We start from the raw sequence: 14,001 nt of genomic DNA on the forward strand, positions 1-14,001 counted from the left end.
ACAAACATTCTGCATAAAAAAAAAAAAAAAAAAAAAAAAAAAACATGATTTAGTATGTTTATAAATCCATTTACATTGTGAAAACACACGCACACATAATGGTTCGTTTCGGCGTAGACATCCCCGCGTAATCACACAGCTTATACATGCACGCGGAATCACGTCGTAGATATACACACTGAGATGATTGTTTATTTCAGCGTAGACATTCACGCGTAATCACACAGCTTATACATGCACGCGGAATCACATGCCGTAGATATACACACTGAGATGATTGTTTATTTCAGCGTAGACATTCACGCGGAATCACACAGTGTAGACATACACGCGGATAGCTCAAAATGCGTAAAGATAACAAAAATGTTTATTTACAAAAAGTCATGATGTCATGTTGCCATATTTGTTCTAAAAAAAATCTAAAGGTATAAATTATGCACCATTTAAAATGACTTTTTCAGGCAGGTTTCTTTCTCTATGTTTCCAATGGTTGGAGCAAGAAATTGTCCTGCCCCAAACTTATGCCATTGGTCAATGTTGCTCTGTCTATACTGGTTAGGATGCTAAAAATGTATCGTTTTGTTTGTGCTATTTATGGGTAACATACAGATAATTTATTGCATACTCATTAGCTTTACCTTTTTACTGCTTTTCTTTCTGATGTACTAATTTTACACAATCTTTGGGCCATGTTGTAATAGGCTACTGTTAATTTAGTACTATTATATATTTTGCTAATGTTTGCTGAGTCACCAAAACTGAAGGAATTATATGTGAAATATGCTCTTTGTAGTATTCTTTTTACAAATAACATTTTGTTTGCTTAATTCTGTCTGACATTTATTATTAGGCATAAGACAATGTCACTGCATTAAACCCAAGCATGCTTTTACTTTGACAAATAATACGTTTTGGGGTGTAATGCATTGCAAGTAACAAAAGTAATCAAGAAACTACTAAAGGGGACAGCTCTCATGTTCTCTCATGTGAGCGAAATCAGGAGTAAGTGCGTTGTGTGTGCTGTGTAAACATAAATGTGGGCATGCAGTTACTCATTTCACTTATAGAATTCCAAATATATAGCAAAATGTAAAACAGAATAAATAAATATACAAAGAAATGTAAAAAAAAGAGTATTTACACTTTTCTTTGTATGTATGTATGTATGTATGTATGTATTTATGTATGTATGTATGTATGTATGTATGCTTGTATTTTTTCCACATATATATATATATATATATATATATATTTTTCTTTCATTTATTTATACATTTATATCCACATTTATGTATGTATGTATGTATGTATGTATGTATGTATGTATATATGTATGTATGTATGTATGTATGTATGCTTGTATTTTTTCCACACATATATATATATATATATATATATATATATATATATATATATATATATATATATATATATATATATTTTTTTTTTTTTTTTTTTTTTTCTTTCATTTATTTATACATTTATATCCACATTTATGTATGTATGTATGTATGTATGTATGTATGTATATATGTATGTATGCCTACATTTATATATTTGAATTTTTATTTATTTCCACATTCCTCTGTCCGTATGGTAATAAGAAGGATGTGTTTTACTTTAGCCATTGCAATCAAAATCAAAGTGGCATTGGCATTGAGGCCACAGTGACACATTGTGGTGTGACCAAACCAAACTTAAGAGGTGTAAAGATGTGCCTTTGAAAAAAGTCGCACCGGGAATGAATGACTTGGAGATGGGCAATATGTCCAAAATGTTATATCACGGTTTAAGTAATTTAATATCACCTTAACTGTATGTATGATAGGGCTGATAAGAGTGAGTTTACTGGCGATGAGACTCGCACACCAGCTTGGAACGCAGAGAGAAACCAGCGCACATTTCACTGAAGTCTACGCAAGCATATGAACAAGCTTATTGCACTATAGGGCTGCTACCGGTCAAACAAAATCAAAAGCCATGTCTGTATACCTAATGCCACTTCAGAGTTTCTGTACATCCCACATTTCTTTATATATATATATATATATATATATATATATATATATATATATATATATATATATATATATATATATATATATATATATATATATATATATATATATATATATATATATATATATATATTATTTTTTTTAACATTCTATGCATATTTATTTGTTTATGTATTTATTTATTATTTATAGGCAGCTTTTTCATACTCACTTGCATACTTCCATACTGGCTTGCAAAAACAGATTCAGTGTTCCTCAAAATGAACATTGAATTGCAAACTTTTTTTTGCAAAAAAATGCTGGCAAAAAAGTATTACACAAACCTGCAATAATGAATATGTTAAATTACACAAATATACTGTGAATACTTTACTAATTATGTATTTATTCCCATTTTATTAACCATTGTCTTTGTGGTTGACCTTCAATGATCAGCTTATTTATAACTATAGTTATATGCAAACCCAATTCCCAAAAAATTGGGTCACTTTTGCAAAACAATATAGATTACATATCAAATGTTCAAACTGAGAAAATGTATAATTTTAAGGGGAAAATTGTAACACTTTGCAATAAGGTTGAATTAGCAATTAAAGGTTCTCCATGCAACTTTTCCGTCTGCTAGAGGGCGCCTATTCAAAACAAAGGCGTAGTTTGATGACGCCAAGTTTGAAAGTAGCATCTTGGGACATGTGGTCTTCACCTCACAGCCAGTGGAAAAGACTCAGGCAGAAATCATGTTCATGGATGCGGTTATTAATGTTACTGTATATGAAGCAGAGCAGAACCGGAGCTGGAGCTGAGCAAGACCGCTGGAGCGATTGTTAAAGAGATGATTAACACATGCCTCGCGAGCAGCGGGACTTTTATTATGACGGGACGGGATGGGACATAGTCGCCAGGCGCCGGCGCTATTTCCGCTTTTCCGGTCACAAGTAGGAAGGTAACACAGCTCTGTTTATCATATTAAATACATTTGAGTGTGTTGAAAACAATGTTATGACGTTACTCTGTGCGTTCACTCAGCGGCTGCTGTGACACTTGTTCACACTGCTAAGAGTAAAGTGCTTCAACCAAATAAATAAATAAAAAACGAGAGTAATGCCGATATGACGCAATTGACAGGCAACTCCTTCGAACACTATGCTCAGATGTCCCAGCTCCATGGTTAAAATAGCAATTTTCTCACAATTTACAAATAGTTGGAAACGTTTGGGATATTGTAAGTACTCAGCTGAACAAAATATATAACTCTGGCCTAGTGGTTTTTAGATATTTTACTGCAAAAATACTACATAGTGCACATTTAATGCAATCATTAACATGACCTAACCATGAACAACACTTCTGTTCAGCATTTGTTAATCTTTGTTTTACACTTTGCCACAGTCCAATATAAATGAGCCTTGGCCCAGAGAAAATGCCTGTGCTTGTGGATCATGTTTAGATACGGCTTCTTTTTTGACCTATAGAGTATTTGCCAGCAACGGCAAATGGCACGGTTGATTGTGTTCACTGACAAGTGGAAGTATTCCTGAGCCCATGTTGTGATTTCCATTGCTGAAGCATTGCTGTGTGTGATGCAGTGCCGTCTTAGGGCCCGAAGATCACAGGCATCCAGTATGGTTTTCTGGCCTTGACCCTTTACGCACAGATGTTGTTCCAGATTCCCTGAATCTTTGGATGATATTATGCACTGTAGATGATGATAACTTCAAACTTGTTTCTGATATTGCTGCACTATTTTCATCACTGCATTGTGGGAATTGGTGATCCTATGCCCATCTAGACTTCTGAGAGACACTGCTACTCTAAAGCCCCTTTCACACTGCGATTCCGGCAAATACACGGATAATGCGACCCGGCATTTGCCGCTAGATTTGGCCCATTCACACTGCCAGCGAAATACCTTAATATGTGCGCTTTCACACACAACCCATAACGGTCCCGGAACGAGTTGATACGTGACATCCTGATGTGACGGCGAGCGATCTCAGCTTCAGCGCTGATAGTAAGGAGCTCCGTGGTCTCCACTTGTGTCCAGTTTGCGCACATTTCTGCTTGTTTAATTTTAGTTTCTTTTGTATACGAACACTCTCTCTGCGTTTAAAACACCGACTAGCTCTTCTGACACTGCAGGGTTGTATCATTGAAAAAACAAGCTCTAGGAGTCGCAGGATAACTACGTACACGTTGTGGCATTAGTTTCAAATTTTGTTCACACAGCGCTCGTCCCGGGTCGAATACCGCAATGTTACAAGGTCCCCGCCCCGGGTTCAATTCGGTAATCAATGCCGGGACGTGGTTGCTTTCACACAGAAGGCGACCCAGCAATGTTCCGGGAATATTGCGGGTCCGACGTGCAGTGTGAAAGGGGCTTAAGAGGCTCTTTTTTTATACCCAATCATGTTGCCAATTGACCTAATTGTCACGTTTCACAGGTCTGTGGAGGTTGTTCTGATGTGTGGTGTGTATGTGTGTTTGTATGTACGTCATTGGTTGTCGTGTGTTGCTGGGCAGTTTACAATCGCTGATTAGTGATCAGCTGCAACTTGTCAGCCTGGGTGTATATTAGCTGTGTCTCATTTCGTTAAATTTCAAAGGCTGCGTCCTCCGGAGGACACGTCCTGTGTAAGATGCAGTATACGGAGTGTCCTCAATCAGAATTAAACAAGGTGTTCTTCGTAGGACACACAGGCAGGAAGTATCACGTTGCTATGCCAACAAGTTCAGCCTCGTTGCGCTCTCACGACAGTTATATGAATGAAAATTATGTATAACTTGAAAATGACTATGAAATGTTTCTTGTCTTGACAGCAATGTACTGTTCTAAACGTTTAAAAAAGCACTAATCCTGTTTACCAAAACTATATGCTTGAGGTAATAGAGCTTAAACTACTTAAACTACTTATTTTAAACACCACACCTACGCTCGCATACATCTGGCGGTGGTGCCGTTTTTACATATAATATTTAAAAAAAAATGACGGTTGTTAAGAGAGACGCAAAGAATTGTGGGTTATCTCCAGCCGTGAAGGCTACACCTCATGCACACTCTGAAATCCAGTGAAAGAAGGACGCATTCGAAGGTCGCATTTGGAGAGTCCTACTCACTTTTTTGAAATGAGACGGCCTTATGACGTATGCAGCCTTCGAATGCGACCTCCGGAGGACGCAGCCTTCTGAAATGAGACACAGCTATTGTCTCTGTGTTTGTCAGTTTTTTGTCGGATCGTTCTGTTGCGTTTTGTGCTCACGCTCTGCTCCTTGCAGTCTTGCCCTCCGTTCCTGTGCTTGCTCTGGGACTGGATGTTCCTGTTCGTGATCCTGCCTTCTGCAGAAGTGGATATTTATATCTGCGTGGAGTTCTCGTCTGAATCTTCGTTCAAGATCTGCCCATTGTAGTCCCTGTGCTGCCAAGGACCATCGTGTGCACTATATTCTGTGACATTTACCTGATGTTGAACGTTCTGCTTTATTCCTTTAAATAAAGGATTTGTACTTCCACTTGAATCCTGAGTTTTCCTGACACTAATAAGTTGCAAATTGGTCATCCAGTTGTTCCTTATATGTACATTTTACTTGTCAAGCCTTGTATTGCTACCTGTCCCAACTTTTTTGCAATGTATTCTCTTGAAATCCAAATATTTGGCTTGACATTTCAAAATGTCTCATTTTCAACATTTGATGTGTTATCTATTCTATTGTGAATAAAATATAAGTTTATGAGATTGTTGAAATATTGGAATTGGGTTTGTATAATTGTACAATACTCATCATGACTTTAGAAAAACATCACTTGTTGCTTTTTTTTTTTTTTTTTTTTGCTGATAAGAATGCTGAACTGTTTTAATGTGTCCTATTCTTTTGCAATCCTAGAATGACACTACAGATGAAAGGTTTGTTTGAGCTGCATCCTTTTTGTATTTGCATTTCCTTGTGCATTTGTACTTTTACATTTAAATAAAAACAACTTTTTTGTTATAAAAAAGTGAGAAAAAGTAATTAAAAATTGCACATTACTACTTTTAATAGTAACTTTCCACAACACTGCACATAATCACTGACTACATATGGGCTAATTATTTTATTTATTAAGAATAATAAATAAAATACAGAAGCATAAATCCATCCATCACCACATGATAAGAACCAATTATTTTTCATGACTTACACCGTAAATGGAGAAACCTGGGTTCCTTTTGCAAGTGCAGTGTTCACATACCCTGAACCATAAGCACTATAAATCACCAAGTCTGATGTGTTTGTGTATAGTGAAAACACATTGAGAATTGCTAATACTGAAATACCATTTCTCTTAGATGGCATAAAACTTGTTTATTTCCTAAGAATGAGCCTACTATGGAGACGTGACAGGGCCTTGTACAGGGAAATTGACCTTGGACAGACTTCAGAGAGTATTATGCAATTGTAATTTCTGACTGAAAATTTCTGACTTCCAGTGAACATAAGCAAAAAGAGCATCACCTCTTATGGGTCATGCACACTGTGCGATTTTTCAAAATCCTTTGCGAATGTCCCTTGTCAGACTGTCCGAACATGATCGCCATGTCACACTGTAAGATCTCAGTTGACATTAATGTCAGACTGCACGATAGTTAAGGCGCGCTAAAAACGGACGGGCGCAAGAAAACTCACCCGGAGTTTTATATCATCAATGAATGACGCGTTCAGTGACAGTGAGCTGAATTACACGCGGGACTGAAATGCTGGCTACAAAGAAATCTCTAGTACTCGTTTTGGTCATAGTTTGTCTTGAAAAACGGAGATATTTGACTGTCGTCGTAGGAGAAGTCACACTGCAGGATTGTGTGCCAAATCTTCTGACACTGCCAGAATTTCGTCTGAGGTAAAATTTGATCGCAGCGCTCATTAATCGGCTGCCGGTGAACATGTCAAACTAACGACCAAAGACGTCAGATTTTAGCCTAGGATCTGAGTAATCTTTTAGGATTTGCTAATTTTGTCTCAGACGGCCAAATCGTGGCCAAAATCGCACAGTGTGCACCCGGCTTTACCCTTACAAGGATATTTAACCGACTGAAAGGGGATGATAAGTAAAGAAACATTACTTATCATTTACAAAGAAAAATGGTAAGATTATTGACCTTTTTACTTAAGGCTCTTTTTTAGTTTAAATGTTACCATGTTTACAAGCCGATTAACAGTTTCTGCAGCATTATGTTTTTATTCATTTACACTTTGTATTTTCTCACATTTACTTTCCCTCCAGATGAATTCGGTGGATTATAATGCTCTTTTAGCCTAGAAATCTAGACGCACCCTAGCGGCAGCAAATTTAATCTGCCCGCAAGTGTCGTCTAGGAACTCTCAATACCCTTCTGAGCTGTATTCGCCTAACTCTTGCCGGACCAATCACATCGTGTATAGAGTCGGTGGGCGGGGCCATAATGACGACGGCCGAGTTGCGTTTGCGTGCTTCTAGTAAACACAGAAACTGGCGAACGGCGGCGGTCTTTTGAATCAGCACTGACCACGACTCTGGAAGACTTGGAGTTAAGCTTTTCTCTGAGAAAAGAACGGCACTGAAGTCATTCTTAAAAAGGGAAGATGTGTTCGGAGTTTAGCCGACCGGATACGGCAAATGTTTAATCTATCAACAAGCTCTGTTTCACCTTCGTTGCTCTGGTTGGTGTAGCGCTATCCTATCGCGTGCAGAGGAAGTTTGAAAGACAACCGTTTATCCCGCCCCTCAGATTGAGCCCTGTCTATGGTGAGTTTCCAGACCAAACATCTTGATGTGGGTCTGGCTTGTCAGGCTAATGTGCTTCCTTTACAACCCTTAACCGTCACTTGAAGCATGTTATGTATGTTGACAATGATTTCAATTCAGGCTTAAATGTTGATAATGCTCTGTTACAGATAGTGTTTGGCTAAAAAGATTATAGTTCTTTTTTCTCTTAAAAAACCAACCAACCAAACAAACATAAAAACAAACAAGCACAAGGTCAAAGTGAGTAAGTACAGTTTTGGTTCTTACTAGAATGACATAGCAGTTTAAATGAACAACATTTTGAAATATCCTGTCGCATGTTTTCACATTGCTAATGAAATACCTAGATACATCATGAACATACATACTTTTGTGTGTTTATAGCTATTGTTTTTTTTTCTTTTTACTTCACATGAAACTGTAGCCCCATCAAATATGACGACACCAACCAGCAATGCAGATGTCACAGTGAATTCCTTAAGGAAAATCAACATTTTTCTCCACTCTATAATATGTGTGCTTGGTGTTGTTGGCAATGGACTGGTCATCTACATCACAGGCCTCAAAATGAAAAGCACTGTCAATACCATCTGGTTTCTGAAACTGGCAGTAGTAGACTTTTCATTCGGTAACGCTTTAGATTACGGCCCGGAAAGTACTGTATAATTAAAGTGAATTTACAGCATAACTTTCTGTAATTATAGTGTAACTATAAAGTAAGTATATGGGAACAATATGTAATATTGGGGGAATAAAGGGGTAACTATCAGGAAAATTTATAAATTATTTATACTGTAAATATTTTTTAATTAAGGGGTAATGATACTGTAAGTATTCTTTAATTAAGGGGTAATTATACTGTAAGTATTTCTTAATTAAGGGGTAATTATACTGTAAGTATTTTTTAATTAAGGGGTAATTATACTGTAAGTATTCTTTAATTAAGGGGTAATTATACTGTAAGTATTTTTTTAATTAAGGGGTAATTATACTGTATTCTTTAATTAAGGGGTAATTATACTGTAAGTATTTTTTAATTAAGGGGTAATTATACTGTAAGTATTTTTTAATTAAGGGGTAATTATACTGTAAGTATTTTTTTAATTAAGGGGTAATTATACTGTATTCTTTAATTAAGGGGTAATTATACTGTAAGTATTTTTTAATTAAGGGGTAATTATACTGTAAGTATTTTTTAATTAAGGGGTAATTATACTGTAAGTATTTTTTAATTAAGGGGTAATTATACTGTAAGTATTTTTTAATTAAGGGGTAATTATCCGTGTAGTTACGGGGTAAGTATGAATGTGCGGGCTGTAAATTAAAGTGGCTCTTGTTCTCCTCTTGTTTCGTGTAGTTATGGGGTAAGTACAATAAAAACACATACTAAATCTGAAATCCCTCAGAAACCTTTATTTAAAAAATGAAAAATAAAAACTTTAAAAAAAAAGAAAAAAAAAAGATTTAGAGCACTTCATTTCTCTTGCTTGGCTTCATCCTCCTCTTGTTCCTCTTCTTTTTCTTCCTTGCCACAGATGAATCTTAAAGGGGGGTGAAACACTCAGTTTCAGTCAGTGTCATGTCAATCTTGAGTACCTATAGAGTAGCATTGCATCCTGCATATCTCCGAAAAGTCTTTATTTTTTTTATAATTATATAAGAAAGATGCGCCGTTCCGAGTCTTTCCGAAAAAAGCCGAGCAGGTGGGGGCGTGTCGTGTGAGCGGAGCTAAATAATGACGTGTGCGCGCTGCTGCTATTGTGTTGAGTCGAGTGCGTCGTAGAGCTGTGTCATCCCTAACAGCGGGAAAAAACTTTATTCAAAATAAAAATATGGCTTTTAATCAGATACAGTCATACATCTATGATCCGGAATCAGACCCAGAGGCTGCAGTTGAACAGGCGCAGCAGCAAAAACGACTAGAGCAGGACGTCTCTATGTGGTACAAGTTATACTCTAACTATATAATATGCTTAGCGGCTTGTGTTATTTACATATTTATACTTGAATTATATTGTCGTATTTTTGTCTTTGAAGGTGTACATGTGAGAAGTGCAGTTGTGCACGTGTGTGTGTTTACGTGTGGTTTGTGTAGACGTTAGTAAGCGGACTGGTTTTGCACGGCAGGCTAAGTTAGTGTTTACATAGAAAGACACGGAATAGTAGCGCATTTGAATGAAGAAGAGTGCTTATTTAGTTCAACATATTTCCCCCCTCTTTGTGTATTGTTGTTTGGAGTGCTTTTACAATACACAAACATAAAGTTACACATATAGTGGCCAGCTAAACAAATGTACACGCACTACACATCGCATGCTCCATTGATCAATTAACTATACGTGATCATGTTTGGGCTACTTGATGAGCATAGGCAAAAACACAGACATTTGAAGCAGTCTCACTCACCGCCTGCGGTTCTAACGTTGGGACTGCTCCATCCTTCAGCATTAGGCGATCGGGAAAATCCGGCGTCGAGCTGGGCCTGTTTATGAAACAGTCGGCACCGAAATGCAGCGAACAGATATAAACATTCGCGCAACTCAGTTGCTGATCCGGAAAAGCAAATTACATCCACTGTTGCCTTACCGCGGGGTTTTTGGGGAATCTGTGCAGGACTGTCTTGGTCTGGCAACCAAAAACGCACTTTTTTGGTGACATTGTAATTGTGCACATCACCTGTCCAGCATCCTACGAGCCAGCGCTTTGATGGGCGTAGCCTGTTACTTTCGCTCTCTCCCTCTCTCTCTCTCACGCGCTTCCGGTAGAATTGTCCGTAAGGCCCATACAAGGAAATTCCGCCCCCATTAACGTCAAAGGGGACGCATGATCTCAAAAAACTTGCCGAAACTTATGACTAACCGGAAGTAGTATTTTTGACAAAGAAATACTCCCATCAAACGTCCACCTTAACTTTTGAAACTTTGTCCATGTTTAGTATGGGAATCCAAGTCTTTAACAGTGTAAAAAGATCAGTATGAATGAAACAGCATTTCACCCCCCCTTTAAGAAGGATCCCACGTGTCTAGCTAGTATTCTGTAACTGTTACACTGAAAATACAGTGCGTGCAGAAATATCCTCACCGTTTACTCGTCTTTTACCCTCATGTAATCTGAGATGTATACGACTTTATTTCCTCAGATGAACACAGATAAATAAATAATCTCTGCTAATTAAAACTCATTTGGGTTTCTAAGAGAAGGCATCAAACAGCAAATACAGCAATAACTAGAGTAATCCATACGATCCCAATGGATGAATCAATGTCTTCTGAAGTTAAACGATGAGTGTTTGTAAGAAAAATAACAATACATCGCATCCGACCAGCAGTTATCTGCGTGTGCACGCGAGGGTTGATTTTACGCTTGACGTAACTTGAAGGGTCAAGCGTGACGTGCGCGCGCCATAAAACTGGTCATGTGGATGTCTGATGATGTCGTTTTTTTTTTTTTTTTGATGCTCACAAGTTCAACAGTATACAAACAATAACATGATGATAGCAATTAGAAACAAAAAAGAATAAAATACAAGAAATGTCCGTTCTCACGTGTGTTTCAGATGAAACGTGCATGAGAACGTCATGAAAGCTTGCCTGTTACCAGCGCGTGCATGAGACGCTTCAAGCTTTCATGACGTTCTCATGCACGTTTCATCTGAAACACACGCGAGAACGAACATATCTTGTATTTTATTCTTGTTTGTTTCTAATTGCTATTATATTATTATGTTATATATTATGTTATTGTTTGTATCCACCTTATTTTTAACGGAAATACGTACAAGGCCATTTGACAGTTTTTTTGTGCGAGACTTCCGGTCTGGCACTTCCGGTCTGGCATTTCCGAGCGAAACAACTTTTCAAGTGTTCGTTCGTAACAACTAACTCGTCGTTATGGCTTCGAGGAAGACCGGGATTGTTTGTGCAGTTAGAGGGTGTCATAATAACTGGTACAAAAGAAAGATTTACTTGGAGCAGGAGTGTTTTGTTCATCAAACGCGTACGAGAGCTGAATGTGGATGCGAGGCGCCCTACGACCTTTACCCCCCGCCGAAGAATGAGGAATCCCTTCGCCTGTGGTTAAAAGCTTTAAATTTGAAGAAACCACCGAAGCGACCGTATGTTTGTTCTTTTCATTTCGTGCACTCGAGACCTACAGAAGACCATCCGATACCAGAAAAGTGGCTGGGCTACGAAGTCCCGATAAAAAATCCAAGGAGACGTGTTAAGAGGTTAGCAGAGACAGGTAAGATAACGGATTTTTAATTGCTACACAGGGCAATGTTAAAGGAACTATGTATATCACTGACAACAGTATATTGTAATTTAATATATTTTTATTTTTTTCATCCCTGCTAGTAAAAATTGGAAGCAATAAATGCAATATAATTATTTGAATTAGCACTAATACAGGTGTTGCTATATTAGCTTGGTGCTAACGTAGTTTAAAGTAGTCTAGGTATGTTTTATGTTTTTTGCTAAACTGGTTGTGGGCTTATGTGGTCTTGTGTTTGGCAGATGACTGCCACTGTGATGAGGAGGCTGACCCGACCGTTCCAGAGTCCGAGTCACCTATGCATAAAGATGCTGACACCCAGTGGGAGGTTCAGGCACTGATGGATCACACCTACACATTAGGAGAAAAGTTGAAAGATGTATGCGACAGAGAAACACAATGTGGTGGAGAAGAACCCCTTGCCCATGCCATCCTGAAAAATGAAACTAGCTGTGTGTTGTACACAGGCCTGTCTCTCATTGCCTTTTTTGATCATGTTAAATTTCTGGAACAGTTCTATAAAGCAAACTTTAAGATGTACGTAATGGATCAAATATTGATGACCATGATGAAACTAAAGTTGAATCTGCTCCAGGGTGATCTTGCAGAACGCTTTGCTGTGTCCCAGGGGTTAGTGAGCAGGATCCTCTCCTACTGGATAGACACAATGGAGGAGCACATGAGAATCTACATTCCATGGCTGCCACGGGAGACAATCCGGAGCACAATGCCTCAGTGCTTCAGGGAGAAGTTCCCCAGCACCACCTGCATCATTGACTGCACTGAGACCATCCTGCAGAAACCACACAACCTTGACTCCAGAGGCGAGTCATACAGCCATTATTATTCTAGCAATACTATAAAGTATTTAGTTGCTATTGCCCCATGTGGGCTTGTTATGTTCATTTCTCCTGCTTATGGAGGCAGGTGTAGTGACAAGTTCATCACTCAGGAGTCTGGCTTCCTGGAGTATCTTCGTCCTGGTGATGAAGTGATGGCAGACAGAGGCTTTACCATCAGAGATCTGCTGTTTGAGAGAAGGGTTAACCTTGTTCTACCAGCGTTCACTCATAAAGGAGAGCAGTTGTCTGATGAGGATGTAACTGCCACAAGAAGGATTGCGAATGTGCGCATACATGTGGAAAGAGTTATCAGGAGGCTCAAAGTGTTTAAAATAATCTCCCAGACTGTACCTATCAACTTGGCACACAAAATGGACAAAATCCTCAGAATCTGTGCAGCCCTGGTAAACATGCAGGGGGAAATCATCCATGAGGATGCTGAATGAGCCTGGACATTTACATGTCAAAAAGATCCGGATTTCCACTGTAGCTTAATATTTGTAAATAATTATTTTTCAGGTATCTCTATTCTCTATCTCTATTCTGCACTGCTGATTATTTACTGTAAACCAATGTAATTATAATGCACAAGCAGGTGTTTTTGATCTCAGGTTTTATACTAAATAGTCTGTGTTTGGCACCTTGATGTTTTTTAATTTTTTAAAATAATTTTTCAAGTGTTGTATAATAGCAACTTATTTTTAAGACTATTTAAATGTTTATAGATACAAAAACATGCTATTTACCGTGTGTCCAACTAAAATGTGTATTATTACATTTTTCAATCGGTTTTAATTTTAATTGCTATTTAATTGCTAATGTAATTTGTTATTTAGTCGTATTTTGATTGAGTGGATGTTGTCCTAACCACATGTAAATAACAAAGTGTCATGACTCATGTATATAAAATGGCAAGAAAATACAGTATTTCACTAATGGAATTTATTAACTCATGTCATTTGTTTACATTGAATGTAATTACAATAATTCACTTTTAAAATAGAAAAACATCACTCAATTTAAACATTTCACACATGTATGGCATTATTTCTAGGCCATTTAATTTATTATACATATTAATTATAATCACAATTACTATTAAAATGGCAAAACA

General features: G+C 37.6%; 1 protein-coding gene across 1 annotated transcript; it reads left to right on the forward strand.

The window, feature by feature from the left end:
- The first annotated feature begins 11,621 nt into the window (after window positions 1-11,621).
- On the forward strand, window positions 11,622-13,616 carry LOC137085067 (uncharacterized). The gene is made up of 2 exons (XM_067451631.1): window positions 11,622-12,015; window positions 12,288-13,616. Exons 1-2 carry the CDS (start codon window positions 11,664-11,666, stop codon window positions 13,331-13,333), a joined length of 1,398 nt encoding a protein of 465 aa, XP_067307732.1. The 5' UTR covers window positions 11,622-11,663; the 3' UTR covers window positions 13,334-13,616.
- Window positions 13,617-14,001: the final 385 nt, after the last annotated feature.

The sequence above is a fragment of the Pseudorasbora parva genome, chromosome 8 (genome assembly GCF_024679245.1).
Source record: "Pseudorasbora parva isolate DD20220531a chromosome 8, ASM2467924v1, whole genome shotgun sequence".
Taxonomy (NCBI): Eukaryota; Metazoa; Chordata; class Actinopteri; order Cypriniformes; family Gobionidae; genus Pseudorasbora; species Pseudorasbora parva.